The sequence below is a fragment of the Eschrichtius robustus genome, chromosome 16 (genome assembly GCF_028021215.1).
Source record: "Eschrichtius robustus isolate mEscRob2 chromosome 16, mEscRob2.pri, whole genome shotgun sequence".
In the NCBI taxonomy this organism is placed as follows: domain Eukaryota; kingdom Metazoa; phylum Chordata; class Mammalia; order Artiodactyla; family Eschrichtiidae; genus Eschrichtius; species Eschrichtius robustus.
In genome coordinates, this window is record NC_090839.1 from 23,809,578 (window position 1) to 23,825,850 (window position 16,273).

At 44.9% G+C, this 16,273-nt stretch overlaps 1 protein-coding gene across 2 annotated transcripts in view; it reads right to left on the reverse strand.

Annotated features, from left to right (window-relative positions):
* Positions 1-11,303, reverse strand: part of CNBD2 (cyclic nucleotide binding domain containing 2) — a 48,311-nt gene extending 37,008 nt beyond the window's left edge. For both annotated transcript variants that reach the window (XM_068525238.1, XM_068525237.1), the window contains exons 1-4: positions 11,253-11,303; positions 8,783-8,920; positions 6,291-6,344; positions 1,635-1,798 (exon numbers count right to left, since the gene is read on the reverse strand). In XM_068525238.1, the coding sequence (XP_068381339.1) occupies positions 1,635-1,798; positions 6,291-6,344; positions 8,783-8,920; positions 11,253-11,303 (407 nt within the window). The remainder of the gene's footprint in view (positions 1-1,634; positions 1,799-6,290; positions 6,345-8,782; positions 8,921-11,252) is intronic.
* Positions 11,304-16,273: the final 4,970 nt, after the last annotated feature.

The window sequence follows — 16,273 nt, forward strand, 5'->3', positions numbered from 1 at the left end:
AAGCCTGTAAAATTCATATTATTATCTTTATATCACTCACGGGGATACTAGGCTCAGAAAGGTTAAGTGGCTTGCCTGAGGTCACACAGCAGACGGGGCATTAAACTCCAGAGCTTCTAAGCCTGTGACTCTTTTTCTTTCTGTGACGCCATTCTGCCTGCTATAGAATCTTACTTTAAGACAGCAGTGACTCCCTCTCTTCTTTACTGGACTAGAACAAAGCAGATGGTTCCCTCTGCCTGGAATGCCCCGTCTACACGTCCACTTGTCAAATCTACCTGTTCGAATGCCACCTCTTCTGTGAAACTCCCTTGGCCAAGCTAGCTGGAAGGTCACCTCCTCCTGGCTTATTACCTGTGAAACAGACCCTGCATGGGTCATAAAGGGTCGTCCGTAATCCGTAATTAGTTGTGGTTATGTCTTAGACTGTGACCGCTATGAAGGAAGATAGGGCACAAACCTACAGCAACCCTACATCTTAGATTTTCAAGACAGGTCTTACCTCAAATATTCTGCTAGGCTGCCCCCCTGAGGCCACTGAAATGTCCTGGAAATAACTATTTTCACATGCACCTCTTAGGCTTCTCTACTACAAGGGATTTACAAGGTCCTTTTTTGTGTGTGTCACGGACCAATTGACAATCTGGTGGAGGCTTCACAGAACAATGTTTTAAATGTATAAAATAATATACATTAGAATTACAGTTAAGAAAAAACCAAGTTTGTGATATAGCAATACATGTGCCTCTTTATTAAGGCACTGAAAAACAAGAGCCAGCAGCAGATCTAATAACTACCATCATTTCAAAGATGTGATAAATATAAATTATCTTTTGAGAAATCTGCAGCAACTTGAATATATCATAATACCTGTATTTTTTTATTTATAAAAAAAATTATACAGGGACTTCCCAGGTGGTCCAGTGGTTAAGAATCCACCTCCCAATGCAGGGGATGCGGGTTCGATCCCTGGTCAGGGACCTAAGATCCCACATGCCACAGGGCAACTAAGCCCGCATGCCACAACTAGAGAGAAGCCTGCGCGCTGCAACGAAAGATCCTGCATGCCGCAACTAAGACCCGACACAGCCAAATAAATAAATAGTATGGAGTGGTTTGTTACCTACATTCATGACTGAAGGAAATTATAAATTTCAGAGGTTAATGAAAATACAGATATAATATTTTTTCTCATCCAAGTTCACAGACCCTTGCCCTAGTTGTTCCTACCTGGATGTAGTACCTCACCTGTGATCCCTTCTGGCTTTTAGGGCCTGGATTTGAGTCTCGGCTCTGCTACTTATTTTATGGGTGAACTAGGATGACTTATTTCCCCCCCCCGAGCCTCAGTGTCCTCATCTGAAAAATGAGGGGATTAGACTAGATCCTTTCTGAGGTTCCAACCAGCTCCTCTCCAGACTCAGTGACTCCTTCATTCTGGGTAGATTCTCAATGAATGGCTGAGACACAGTGGGCTGCAGTCGTAACGGTGAGTACCAAGGTGAAGTGACAGATGGTTTCTCACGGCTGACACCCCGCAGAGGGCTGGTAGACCCGCCGTGGCCTTCGCAGCCGGGCCCTTCTTGCCCAGCCCAGCCCCAGCCCAGGGGCCAAGGGATGTGCCCCTCACTGACCGTTCAAAGCGCATGACCTTGGCCAGGAGCAGCTGCAGGGGCTCCGAGTAGTTCCGGTAACTATCCAGAACCTGCAGGAGGTTACAGAGGGACTGGATCTCGCGCTCTGCCCTCCAAGCGGGCTTCTTCTGCGTGATCTGAATGGCCCTTGGAGGGAAGTGACCCTGGAAAGAGAGAGCCAAAGTGACACAGAGGACCCAGCAGTTTCCCCCAGGGGCTAGCAGGCAACTCCCCACACTCCTGCTTTCACACTTTCCCACTCCCCATACAATGGCGGCTGACATGTAATGAGTGCTTCCTGTGTGCCAGGCATCGGGATAGGCAACTTACACACACCGTCTCATTGAATCTTTACCTAAAGAAGCGAGGCACGATTATTATCCCCTTTGACAGATGAAGACACTCAGGCAGGATTATTACCTAGATTTGTTACATGCCAAGGCCTGTATCCCCAACCACTGATCATACTACCTCTGCTGTTCATTGACCATGCCCCCAAGTCAATAATGGGGCTCCCTGGGCTCCAGGGGCCCTTTGACACACTTCAGTCAGGGGAGAGCTCCCCTGCCTCAGCCTATACCTCAGCATGCTCCGGGAGTCTAAGGAACAAAGAGAGCCTACAGAGACGCTTAGCTAACCCTCAGGACTCGTGGACCAGGGGGCGGGCAGATCTACCCATTGGCTCACCACTCCTACCTGCTGGGGAAATGGCACTGTGAGTTGTTAACACCCCGCACTGGCTGCCCATTGCACTTAGGAGAAAATGTTAACTCCTACCACAGCCTGGGGCCCCACATGGCCTGACTCCCTACCTGCCTACTGCCCTCCAACCTCTCCTCCTGCCTCTCCCCTCATTCTCTAGCCTCTAGCCTTCTACCCATCTCTTGCACGTGCCAAGCTCACTTCTGTCTTTAGATCTTTGCTTGGGCTGTTTCCTCTGCCCGGAATGTTCTTCCCCTGGGTTTTCACATGGATATGGCTGCCGTCTCCTCCTCCTCACTCTGCTCTCAGCTCATATGGTGCCAAATCCTCAGGGAGTTCCTTCTGGATCATCTGAGCTAAAATAGCAGGCTCCCTTCCCAGCACTCTGTGAGCTCTGAATCATTCTCTTCAAAGCATTTAATACTTTCTAAAATGATCTTATTCTTTTTTTGTTAATGTGGATATTATCTGTCATTTCCCCACCCTACACACACACACACACACACACACACACACACACAGTGTAGAACTGCACTGTCCACTATGGCAGTCAACAGCCACATGTGGCTACTTAAATTTAAATTAAATTAGATAAAAAATAAGCCCCTCAGTCACACTAACGACAAGTGTTCAGTAGCTACGTGTGTCTGCTGGCTACTGTTTTGGATAATGCAGACTACTAAACATTTCCATTGGCACAGAAAGTTCCATCGGACAAAGGTGCTCTAGAATATAAGCCCCAATAGAAACACGATAGTGGCCTTGTCTACCTTGTTTCCCACTCTAGAATAATGTCTCATCTGTAGTGGACACTCAACAAAATACATACTTATGGAAGGAAGGAATGAATACCGGCAGTCTTACATAACAGTAACTGTCATAGAAGCAAAAGGAAAGTGGGACATGATGCAGAATTCTGATCTTCACAACGACAGACCTGATGCCTAGCATATTCCCTCGGAAAGGCAGTGTAGCACAGTGGTTAAAAGCACACAGTCTCTGCTGCCAGGTGCCTGGGTTTGAACTTTGTCCTGCGACTTCCCATTTGTGGGTCCTGGCACAAGTCTCTTCTCCCGGAGCCCCTGTTTGCCTACCTGATGATAACAGAAACTACATGTACAAATAGCAGGGTTAATACGTGTCAAGGGCTTACAATGCGCATGGCGCAGAGCATGGGCTATGGAAGTGCTAGTCTTTTTTATGGTCTGAATCCAATCTTTCTCCTTTCTCTCTCTTACTATCAATAACCCATTAGGATTTCTATCATAGGGTCTATTTATGGCAAAACAGATGCCTCTGGCTTCTATGAACCAAACTTATTTTTCGGGCCCACTTAGGGCCCTAATTCCTTCAGGAAATCCTTCTTATCACCCCTAACCCTTGAGACTCCCTTCTGTGGATTCCTACAGAAGTGACAGTTTGTTACTAACTTCCTGGGTAAGTTTCATCACCTTAACTCCTAATTAGCTCCTTAAGGGAAGGTGCGAATGTTACACAACCTAGCACAGTCATCCTTGTCCTTCAGTATCCACAAGGTGGGGAGGAAGGATTGGTTCCGGGACCCCTGCCAATACCAAAATCTGCAGATGCTCAAGTCCCTTACCTAAAATGGTGTAGTATTTGCACATCCTCCTGTATACTTTAAATCATCCCTAGATTACTTATAATACCTAACGCAATGTACATACTATGTAAATAGTTGCAAATACAATAAATAGTTGCTGTCTGCAAGCAGTATTCAAGTTTTGCTTTTTGGAACTTTCTGGAATTTTTCTTTTCTGAATATTTTCTATCCATGGTCAGTTGAATCCACGGATGTGGAACCGGCAGATACAGAGAGCTGACTGTATTCCCCACCACCAGACACAGATCTAGGCCTACCTTAGGAGCTCATAAAGATATCTGGAATGGGGAAAAGGGAATAGTATTCAAACAGAGCCCTGCCTGTTTCTCACACACCATTTCTCAGCGCTGTCACCCTCACTCACTTCAGGCCAGCCATCTCCTCATTGTGTTCATCTAGCATACAGGAAGGATAAAGGAAAATAAGAGGGGCTGCCCATAATCCTACCACCCAGAACTAGCCATTTACATGCGGCATTCTTGTTTCCTGCCTTTTTCTTATGCATAAATAAAATTTTTGAAAATAACATAATACATGACTATTTTCCATTAAAAATCAGAACAATATATACAGTTAAAATCCCCTTGTACCATGTCACCAGTAACCCAGACCGCTCTCCACCACCAGAGTTAACCATTTATATATATATTATTATATACTTATTATATACTTATACGTGTGCCCACAGAATATGTATAGAATTGTTTTATTTTTATTTGCATAAATGTTAGACTGCTGACATCGTTTATGCAACTTGCCTTTTTTTCATTCAATGTTTTTTTTAAACCATGTTTTACAAATGTACCCATTGTTTCCAATGTCTCACAAATGCTATAATAAATAAGTCTATGATTCTAAGCCTCTATAATTCTTAGGATTCTTTCTGAGAAGGTTAGCATTAGTAGACTATATGGAAGTTGAGTTTTCCAGTGTTGTCTGAGAGACAGCTTATATATGTATAAAAATGTGTGTGTGTGTGTGTGTGCGTGTGTGTGTGTGTGTGTGTGTATCAGCTTGATCAAGATGTAATTCACATAACATATGATTTCACCATTTAAAGTGTACAGATCAATTTTTAGTGTATTCACAGAGTAGTACATCACCACAGTGGGTTTTAGAACCTTGTAATCACCCTAAAAAGAAACCTGGTACCCATTCACAGTCACTCAAAGGGCAGGTTTTTAAATCGGGTCTCTACTCTCCATCTCTGTGCTGGAGACAGAGCCAGTGATAACTCATTCAAAAGGCAGAGAGGCCTTGCCTATATGATGGACTTTTCCTCTGTACTCGCCTCTCTCCTTCTATTGCTATGCACAGAATTGCCTCCATCTCCAGAGCTCTGTGGCTCTCAGAGAGACCCCTAGTTTCTCCTGTCTGAAGGGCGAAACTTGGGTAACCTTCAATGCGCAGTGTCAGACACTGGCTGGTCTCGAAAACTGAAGAAAACTCAGAATTTGGAGGACTTTACTGTGCTTCATATATAATGGGGCATGAGAAATTAGATTATGCCCAGGGGAGGCAGTCAACAGAAGTCACACCTTGGTTCCAAAGGAGGAGGAGGCAGCAGGGTGGCACAGGTGGTCCTGGTACCAGTTATAAAGCTCTGTTCTCCCTGCTTTTCCTAGAGAAAAACCATCATGGCTGCTCCAGGCCAGGGTCAAGTCAGGTCTACATTGGTGAGAACTTCAGATCTTCCCTATAAATAAGGAAGCCCCTTTAAAATTTAAATTAAATTTTAAATTTTAATTTAGTATCCAGGATTTGGTGGGGAGAAGCCAGGAAGATAATAATGCTTGAAATTCGGAGAACAAATCACATAGTCCAAATGACATGAAGGCATTCGCTTCTCAGAGTGGCCACCTGAGCCCAGGTGAAAGACAGATGTGCCCAGCATCTATCAGAAAGTTTCGGGCAGAGCCAGAATTCACACACAGGCCAGTGCTTTTTCCCACCACCCTGATTATTTCTCCTCTGTCTGGGGCTCTCACATCCTCTCCTTTGCCTTCTACGGTTTTCCCACTGGTCCAAGCACAGGCGATCTCCCGTGCTGGTTCTGCTCAGCTATAAAGCAACAATGGGTTTGGGGTTCAGCTGGGTGGCGGCGGGGAAGGCTCGCAGTCTTGGGATGCCAGAACTGGAAGGGATCACCAAGATCAGCTATTTTATAGGGGAGGAAACTAAGTGGCTAGCTCAGGGTGGCACACTGGGTTGGTGGCAGAACCTGGTCTGAACCCAGCTATCCTGATACCCAGCCCAGGGCTTCTTTCAGGCTATGATGCAAGAAAAAAAAAAAAATTCCCAGCAGCAAGGTCAGAGCTGTGTATACATACCGACTCTGCAATGAAGTCCATGGTATCAAATGTGACTCGGCCTTGTTTCTTTTTCTGGGGAAAAAAAAAAGGAAAGGGGGCTGCGGAGAGGAAGGAGAATCAGCAAGACTGTTTCTAGAATTTTGCACTGAAACCCTTCTGCGTACCTGGGCCACTGCGGTAGGCAGGAAGCCTTGGGAAACCTCCTACCAGCTGGGCCTCTCATGTCCACCTCCGCTCAAAAGCCCCAGCTCCACACAGGACTTGGGCCCAGCACTGACAATGTATTATTATGGAGGCACAGAAAGACGGGGGTGGGGAGAGGGAAAGGAGGATGAAGAGAAGAAGGATGGAGAGAGAAAAGGAAGAGGGAAAAGAAGCAAAAAAAAAAAAAAAAAAAAAAAAAGGAAAGTATAGAGGAAAAAAAAGAACAGAAAAGAGGGATAAAAAGGAAGGAACAAATGAAGCCAACCTTCATTAAGTGCCTATAACGAGCCGGGCACGGCTTATCTTATTCCATTTCATCATCAGGACAAAGCAGGTATTACTGAGCAGCTCCACTGAGGACCTGAAGTGGGTGAAGGAAGTTGCCCAAGAATCACACAGTGAGGAAATGGTCCTCATCTGAAGGATGGCCAGGAAGAAGAGGTATAGGAGGTCTTAGGGATGAACTAATTCAACCCTATTTCCTAACAGATGCAGAGAGGATGTGGAAAGGGTAGAGAAAGGGGCAGAGAGAGAGGAAAAAGATCTGTAGGGGGGAGTAGCAGGGGAGGAAAGGGACAAACAAGGCCCTGAACAGCATCCTGGGGCAAACCAGGACCCCCCCGTTCATCTCTCTGGGCACACCTCACATCCTTCCCCAGAGCCCACTCGGTTCCCTGTCCTCTCCCTCCATTTATAGTTTATACATCCATGTGGTGCTTCTCAGGGAGGCCAATGAAAGAAAGACGTGATGTTCAGAAAGATCTGGATTCACGTAGTCCACTGAAAACCAGTCTACGGCTCTCTCTGCCCGACACTATGCCCCAACCCCCCGGCTCCCTGCCTGGAAGCCGTATGACCCCCATAGGCTGTCCCTGAGAGGCTTCCGCTCCGCTCAAGGCCATCCTGACAGAGCAATGTTGTTAGGTTTAGCCTCGCACTCCTGTGATGACAAGCCTGACTCTGGTCTTCAGCTTCCAGCGGCCCAGGCACCAACCCAAGTCTTCTGGTAACCACAGACTCCTGGCCTCCAGGGCCCTTCGCTTCACCACTGCGTGACACCCTGAGTCAGAAGGTCCTTCCTGAGGTTACGACGCTCCTGCTCCAACCCTTCTCATCTCATGGCCCAATTACAGGGCAGAATCTGGCTGCAGATTTGTTTGGTTTGGCCACCAAAATGTCTTCAAAATATATGAATTTGAATGTCTTTAGATGGGGCAAGCCCTTCCCCTCAAGCTGCCCCCAGGTGCCTACTCCCTGCTTCATCTTAAACTCAGCCACATATACACAGTTACATTACCTGCTGGTCCCTCAGAAACCAACCTAAGACACTTTCCTTTCCCCATCACCACCCCTCCACGCCCCTCTCCTTGGCTGCTAGGCTTCAGAAACCATTCTGGGAAATATTTTGGAGGCAATCGCTGGATGCAGTGGGGAGGCGCGGCTGGCACAATAGGAATCCGGGCAGGGTTTGTCTAGGTATTGGCTGGGGAAACTTTGGAGCCCTGGATAGTAATGAAGACACCCTTGGGGACCCAGAACAAGTTAACAGAATGGTGATCAACTTTCCTGACCCAAAAAGGGGCTCAGGATCTACCATTGGGATAAAATATTTGAAACTGGGACCTTCCAGAAAATCTAGAAAGCAAGGTCACCAGAGAGGCCCTGCAAATGTCCCCTCCTTGTCTAGGTGGGGGGGACAGGAAAGAAGGCAGAGAAGATGAACAGTTGGTAGGTATTCGGGAAATCCTGGCTCCATTGTGGCTCCCGGATTTCTTCTGGCTGTTTTGATCACCCTTGGAATGGAGATGGCTTCTTCCCCACTCTTGACGTTTCTCTCTACGTGGAGGGAGTTGTACTAGCAGAACACTACTAGCCCCTCTCCTTTCACACTGAGAAGGAGTGACTTAAACTCTTTGGTGAATTTGGAAGGAGAAACCGGGCATGATCATCCCCTTCTCCATCCCTCCAAGCCCACATTCTGCTCTGCCCTTCCCTGCGGTGAGTATAGGGCAGGAGACCCTGCTACTGCAGTGGATGCCTGCCTTGGTCCAGCACTGCCTGTGACTGGGGTCGTCGATAAGGCTGTCCAACTCTGGGGTTTAGTATTAGGTAACCCTCTGGCTTGATGACACCCGTCAGCTTCTCCAGTATAAGTTTTGTCATTAATAAAAGTGACAGCTCAGTCTCCCATCTGCTTTACCCTTTGTCGTCTCTCTCAGTTGATTCAGAACTTGGGCTGGGAAGTGAGGTGCTATTTATTGGACCCCTTTAAACCGTGTATAAACCTGCTAAGCCCAGCAGCTTACATCCCAGAAAGAGAAGATAGGGTGCTTTCTGTGAGCAGTCTCAATGATCTGATATTCCCGAAATCCCGTGAGGCCTTGGCGGAACATTCTACACACTCGGTTCATCATAATGATATCCATGGTGAGCTGGTACAGCCCCTGTGGAAACAAAACAAACAAGATCCGTGGAAACCATCTGTTTTCAACAGTCAACAGCAGGCTGGATAGTGCTGAACAAGGTGAAATGTAATAGGATTAAATGCAGTGTCGTTGCTGGAACCACAGTTACATCTTTAGGAAGTTTTCAAGCCTGTTGAAATCATATTGGTAGCTTGAAATTGGCCATGGTGGGAGTATTTATGCCACAGAAACTGGCAACTACTACAAATGGGGGCATCTCCCTCCCCAGGAGCCTGTTAAAACATTCCCCAGCACAGCTTTAGTTAACTGTCAAGTCCTTCACTTTGGTCCAGAAAATAATGTGCACAAGTAACGGCACGCAGTGATGGGTGATGTGAAGAGCCTGCATGATGGAATCAGATGCATCTGAGGGAAGAATGGTCAGAGAGATGCAACAATGCTGGCTTTGAAGGCAGAGAAAGGGCCATGAGCCAAGGAATGTGGGTGGTCTGTAGACGATAGAAAGTCAAGGAAATGAATTCTTCCCTCCACCCTCGAGAACGGAACACAGCCCTGCTAACACCTGGATTTTAACCCGTGCCAGACTTCTAGCCTCCAGAAGATAATGTGTGTTTGTTTGTTTGTTTTAATTTATTTTTTGGCCACGCCGTGCAGCATGCAGGATATTAATTCCCCAACCAGGGATCGAACCCGTGCCCCCTGCACTGGAAGCATGGAGTCTTAACCACTGGACCACCAGGGAAGTCCCAATGTGTGTTGTTTTAAGCCACTAAATTGTGGTACAGCTGTCAAAAGAAAACTAATATAACACCTAATCCAAGATAAGCCATCCTATCTTTTCCCTGGGAATTTGGAGTTGGAGCTGAGAACAAATCAGCCTCTCCATCCCAATATGAATTGAGGAGTAAGGGCAGTCACCCTCTACCTGCCAAGTAAGTATAAGGGACAGGGAAACAAGTTCAACACCAAAGAGACAAATCCAGAATGTAAAACAATCTACAAGCCATCTAACCCAGTTGCTTCAAAAAATCAGTTGCAAGGGCTTCCCTGGTGGCGCAGTGGTTAAGAATCCACCTGCCAATGCAAGGGACACAGGTTTGAGCCCTGGTCTGGGAAGATCCCACATGTCGCAGAGCAACTAAGCCCGCGCGCCACAACTACTGAGCCTGCGCTCTAGAGCCTGCGAGCCACAACTACTGAGCCCACACACCTAGAGCCCGTGCTCTGCAAGAGAAGCCACCACAATGAGAAGCCCACACACCACAACGAAGAGTAGACCTCGTTCGCCTCAACTAGAGAAAGCCCATGCACAGCAACAAAGACCCAACGCAGCCAAATAAATTAATTAACTAAATAAATTTATAAAAAAAAAAAAAGAGAGAAACATACAAACAAATGCAAAATATGAACCTTGATTGGCTCCTGGTTCATAATAAAAAGCTGTAAAAGATGTTTTAGGGACAAATAAGAAAAATACATCTGGTAGAGTCACGGGACTGGACATGGCACTAGAGTGTGTGTCAATGTGGGTAAAGCTCACGTAATTTTGAGTGGAAAAAAGGTGAAATGAGATGTCACTTATGATACCATTTTTTAAAATGTGCCGCATACTGCAGTTGCTTATGGATACACACAGATATAATAAAAATTTTTAAATATAGACAGGAAGGGTACATATCAATCTCAGGAAAGTGGTTGCCAGTGAGGAGAAAGGGAGTGAGATGGTGAGGCGCTTTACCTGTAACTATAATATTTTTAAAAAATCATATATCTAAAGGAAATATGGGGAAAAGCTTTATTAATAAAATTAATATTTATTGAATACAATTTGCCATTGTCAGGCTCTACTCTAAGCCTATTATATGTATTGACTTATTTAATCCTCAATAATAAATCAGTGTAGTAGGTACTGTTATCATCACCCTTTACAGAAGAGAAAACAGGCACAGCAAATCAAGTAACTTGCCTAATACTAATATTAGCCACTAATAGGTGATAGGGATTTAAACCCAGGAAGTCTGGCTCCAGAGTCCATAAGTTTAACCTATTACTCTACCCTGATGCTGGGCCTTATTCTCTCTGACTCTCCTAATAGCAAGAAGGGTGAGTACAGAGCAGTTCTCAGGGGCTCAAAGTGTAGCCAATGCCAAGGGCAGAGTAGGCTACAGGGCAGGGGTCAGAATTCAGTCTTTCTGAAGCCTGATCTGGAACTCTTTCCTTTGTGACTCCAAAAGGTACAGGGTGGCCACGTTTATCCGAGGCCGCCTCCTACACCTGCCTCTCCTTTCCTCTAAGTACCTGTTTGTTCAGTCTTCCACTGTTCCCTCCCGGGGCCCTTGACACTCCTCACCAATTCCTTCTTCAGGATCTGCCAGGAATGGGACACCATGTATCTCTTCATGGTTCCTGAGTTGGCAAATGGCACAACAGCCCCTTTGCCTTTCAAGGGTAGGACCACATGTCTTTCCCCAAGAATCCAGTTATACTGGACACAAAGTTTCCCTCAGTGGCAAGGTAAGAGCTCCTCTCCATTCCTCATCCCCAACCAACAGTGGCTGGAAGCCTCGTTCTAATGAATCTATTCTCAGAACCTCCTTATGTCACACTGGAAGAGTCTGGAAGGAAGAGAGGGCAGTGGGAAGTAACTGGAATCTGGGAATCTAACATTTAGTGCACACTCATAGGTATTATCTTAGTTAATCCTCACAACTATTATAAGGTGAGGGACTTCACACCCACTCCCTGCATGAGGCTAAGGCTCAAAGTAGCTAAATGACTGCCAGAGTCACAGGGCCAGATTAAAGACAGTAGGAGGCTTCTGGGCTTGGGGTGGGGACATCCAAAACCTCAGCCTGGGGACCACTCTGAGGCTTAGAAATTGGAGATGACCCTGGAGTGTAGGTGCCTGGCACTATCCTATAAATCTTGTTAAACCAGCAAATCAGGAACACTCAGCAAACTGGAAGTCCTCAACCAAATGGGGTGCCAAGTGTTAAAAGGTATTTGGTGACTGGAACTCAATGACTCTGAGGTCTTTCCAAAAGTGAAGCATATAGGTTATAAAGTAATTTTTTCTACTAGATCAAAGATGGCAGCTGATAATCCCAACTTGCTCTTGTACTAGAATCCTCAGTGAAAAACTGTGATTTCAAGTTACTGTCTGATGTGCCATTCTTATCCGGCTAAGCCCCCCCAAACTGATAGCCAAATGGAAGGGTACTGAATACAGTGAGGACAGCTGGACAGCTGGGAAGAAATACTCAGGCTCTAAATTACTAAATTCAAAGGCCGCCACTCCTGGGGTGAGACACTAATCACTTACAGAGGTGAGAAGAGATAGAACTGGTTTTTCCCCCTTACCTGGAGAAAAGATGTAAAGAACTCAGGAATAAACAGAGGAAGAAAAAGTTTCAGAAAAAGAGAGAAAGAGAGAGAAGCAGTGTGGAGTTTTTGCCTCCCCAACCCCAGACCTAGTCTTGAGGAAGAAAATATAAGAAGATCCCCTACAAATGTTTAGAGGGTTTCAGAGAGAAACGACTGCTGGACGTGGGGAAAGCAAAAGAGACAGTAGGAGGTAGATATGGACAGGGGGGTGTCCCATCAGTCCCCTGAGTTGCCCCTGAGTTGCCTCAGGATCCAAGTGACATGGAGAGGACCAGGCTAATGAGGGGCATTAGAGGATGCCAGTAGGTAGAACCAAAAACCTGATGGAACCTCAAAAGGAGACACTCCCAACTTCATCTGTTGCCAGCTGTAGTCGTCTCACTAGAATAAAGCTATAAACATACATGCAGAAAGGGCAGGGCTTGTTCAGGGAGCATAAGATGTGGCTGGAAAGTGAGACGCCCAGGAGGTATGGCAGGAAGTGGGGTTAAACTGGCAGAGGCCACGAACAAGCCACCCATGGGCCAAACTGAGCTTGCAGACTGCTTTATTTGATCCACATGGTGTTTTGGTTAAAATATTGTGAAAACTTAACTTTCTTACCTTTAGTTGGGGAATGGGCTCTCCAATTCACCAAAGTCCTCACCTCACACAACTGTGTTACCTGTGAGCGTGTTACCTATTTGCAATCCCTGGTATAGGATCTACATGGCCTCTTTCAGGTCTAAAATCCTCTGACTATAATCAGGGGTTGCAAAATGGTAGTCTACAGGCCATATCTAGCCTGCTGGCAAGTTTTGACAGAGTTTTCAAAAATTTTTGAATTAGTTGTCAACACTTAAATACTGGGATTTTATGAGTCATTTTCCAGAAAAAAATAATTTACCAAAGTGACCCAAATAGAAAACATCTAATAGACTAATTTTCATAGGAGAAATAGAGAAAGTTGTAAAAGAGCTTTCTCAACACCACTACCACCAAAAAAGAAAAGAGTACCAGGTCCTGAAGTTTTCACAGGCAATGTCCGATAATCCTGATGTTTCTTAAACTGTTCCAGAGCATAAAAAGAAGGAAAACTATCAAATTCTATTTATTAAGCAAGGAGAATACTGATACTAAAACCTGATAAAGGTAGCATAAAAAGAGAAAGCTAGAGATTCATTTCACTTATGAATATTGTTTTAAAAATCTTAAATAAAATATTAAGCAAATGAAATTCAATAGCACACTTTAAAATAGCATATCATTCCAGGAATGCAAGGATGGTCAATAGAGAATGCATAAATATAATTTGTTATGTTAGATGACTAAGGAGAAGAATCATCTGCTCTTCTTCATACATTAAAAACAATTTTTGAGAGAGGCACACACATTAACGAACATGTCATTCTTGTTGGCATTTGGGGCTCCAAAGGGCTTAGCATGCCTCTGTCAGGGAGGAAGAAATTTTCCTCTTCTGTACCCTTTTAGGTTCTTCTGGCTGGTCTAAGAATTAAATTGACATGAGACAATTAACAGGAGATTAACAGGAGAAAAACCAAACAAAAGTTTAATAACATGTATACTTGGGAGAGACCTGGGAAAACTGAGTAATTTGCCAAAATGGCCAAAATCCTCACCTTAAATTTCAGCTTCTTCAGCTAAAAACGAAAGAGGATGTTGGGGGTTGTGGTTTGGGACTTCAAAGGAGAGGAAGGCAATTTTACACGGAGATAGAAAAAACAAATATTTGATAAACAAATGTTTCCTGGGCCACGCAGAGACAATGGGACACACAACGCACTCTTATCACTAAGGTCCTGCACGTTTCCCCTACCACACTCAGCTCATATTCTCTGCAGGTATCTCTGGCATTAGCTCTATTCCAGGAGCAGGCCCTTTATCTAAATTCTCTAGGCAGCTAAGGGGGAGGTAAAAAGAAAGACTTCCTGAGGTTTCTGTTTCTTAAAAATAATCAGGTTTAATTAATCTTAATGCCAAAGAGACACATTTTGGGGTGGCAAATTTTGCTCCCCTACCCCTCAGAGCTGTCCCATTGGTTAAGGGCTGCTCCTAAAGGCATTCACTTGCCAGCATTTCTGGGCTGAGCAATCCAGTGGCAGAACAAGCCCTCTGGCAAAGGTGTTCAGAGTAGGAACCCATCGTGTCAATGAAGAAACGGCAAGTGCCGAAAAGACACAGAGGGTTCAAGTCAATAGAGAAGGCCTGGGACTGAGGTCTCAGGGGAAGAGAGCTGGCAGAGCTCCGAGTCCTCCAGAGAAGGTCATGCACCTTGAAGGCAGAACCAACAACACCTTCTGTTGAACACTGAGGCTGTGATGTAAGGGCTGGCTCTGGGAGCCTCCCTGGTACCACTGGCACCAAGGAGAAGCAGGGCATGGACCAGGGAAACACACAGACATGCCATCTTTGCAACGCTGCCTCTGCCAAGCTCCATCTGCCGGGAAAAGGAAAAAACTAAAACAATTCACTCACACAAAACCCTTGTCCTAAGGAGCTTCGCTAATGACCTTAAAGGACTTCCTGCCAGCCTGGAATTCTACTCTAGTCCCCTCTCCATGCACAACTCCAACAAATAGCTTGACCAGGAAGATCTCACTTCACTTGAAGGGGAGTTACAGTAAAAAAATAAATAGCACCAGACCTGTATAAATATATTACAGAAAAGTGGGAGGGGGGGAGGCAGGGAACAAGGAAAACAAATGTTAGATAAAAGGCACTCACCAAAAAAAAATTAACATGAAACAGATGATAATCATGAACAACAAAGGACTCAAAGGGCTTAATGAATTTTAAAGCAAGAGATCAAAGCAAGGATGCTATAGTTCAAAGAAGAGATGATGAAGCAACTGGAGGAGATGGCACTGACAGAGCTCAGGAAAGAAAGTATTAAAAAAAAAAAAAAACACCTCAGAAGTGAAGGTAGTTTCAGAAACATCAACAAGGAAGCAAGCCTTGCTGAATACAGAGGATAAGATTGCAAAAAGCAAGTGAAGGAGTTGGAAATGAACAATTAAAAGGGAACCAAGAAATAATATAGCTAACAAGTATGGAGACACAGAGGGCAAGAAAGTGGGAGGGTTAAGCACATGGGTTTCTTCAACTTTTATAGCTGTAAATCTTAATATACCTTTTAAATCTGATAAACCTAGAAACAGATGTCTAAGCACATTTAAAGATATAAAGGGAACTAACAATAATAATTAAAACTGGATAGGAAAGGATGAAGAAAAGCAGAAGTATAACAATTATCTTTTTTTTTTAAAGGTCAGTGTGAACTTTTAAATTTATTTTATTTATTTATTTACTTGTTTATTTATTTTGGCTGCATTGGGTCTTCGTTTCTGTGCGCGGGCTTTCTCTAGTTGCGGCGAGCGGGGGCTACTCTTTGTTGCGGTGCACAGGCTTCTCATTGCGGTGGCTTCACTTGTTGTGGAACGCGGGCTCTAGGGCGCGCAGCCTTCAGTAGTTGTGACGTGCCGGCTCAGTAGTTGTGGCACACAGGCTTAGTTGCTCCGCGGCATGTGGGATCTTCCCGGACAAGGGATTGAACCCGTGTCCCCTGCATTGGCGGGCGGATTCTTAACCACTGCACCACCAGGGAAGTCCCAATTACTCTCTTTCTGACTTTTGAATTTTGTACTATCTATCTGTCTATCTATATGTATATACGTCTCACTTATTCAAATGACTGAATCAGTTTTTAAGTAATAAAACAAAATCAGTGCAGTACAATAAGGAACACAGAGCTACTGGTAGAGCGCCACAGTAAAAACAGTTTCATTGAAACTGGGAACTAGGAGGGTTGCAACTGAATAGAAATCAGTGAAAGGAGAAAAAGGCAAAAAGATGATGAAGTATCTAGGCTACTGAATTTACACTGGTTTATGAAGAATGAGAATTACTAATAATAAGAGTTAGTTGCAAACATAATTACCTACAGAGGGTTAGGTTGAGCACCCTAGACCAGTTATCTTCTTCAGCTCA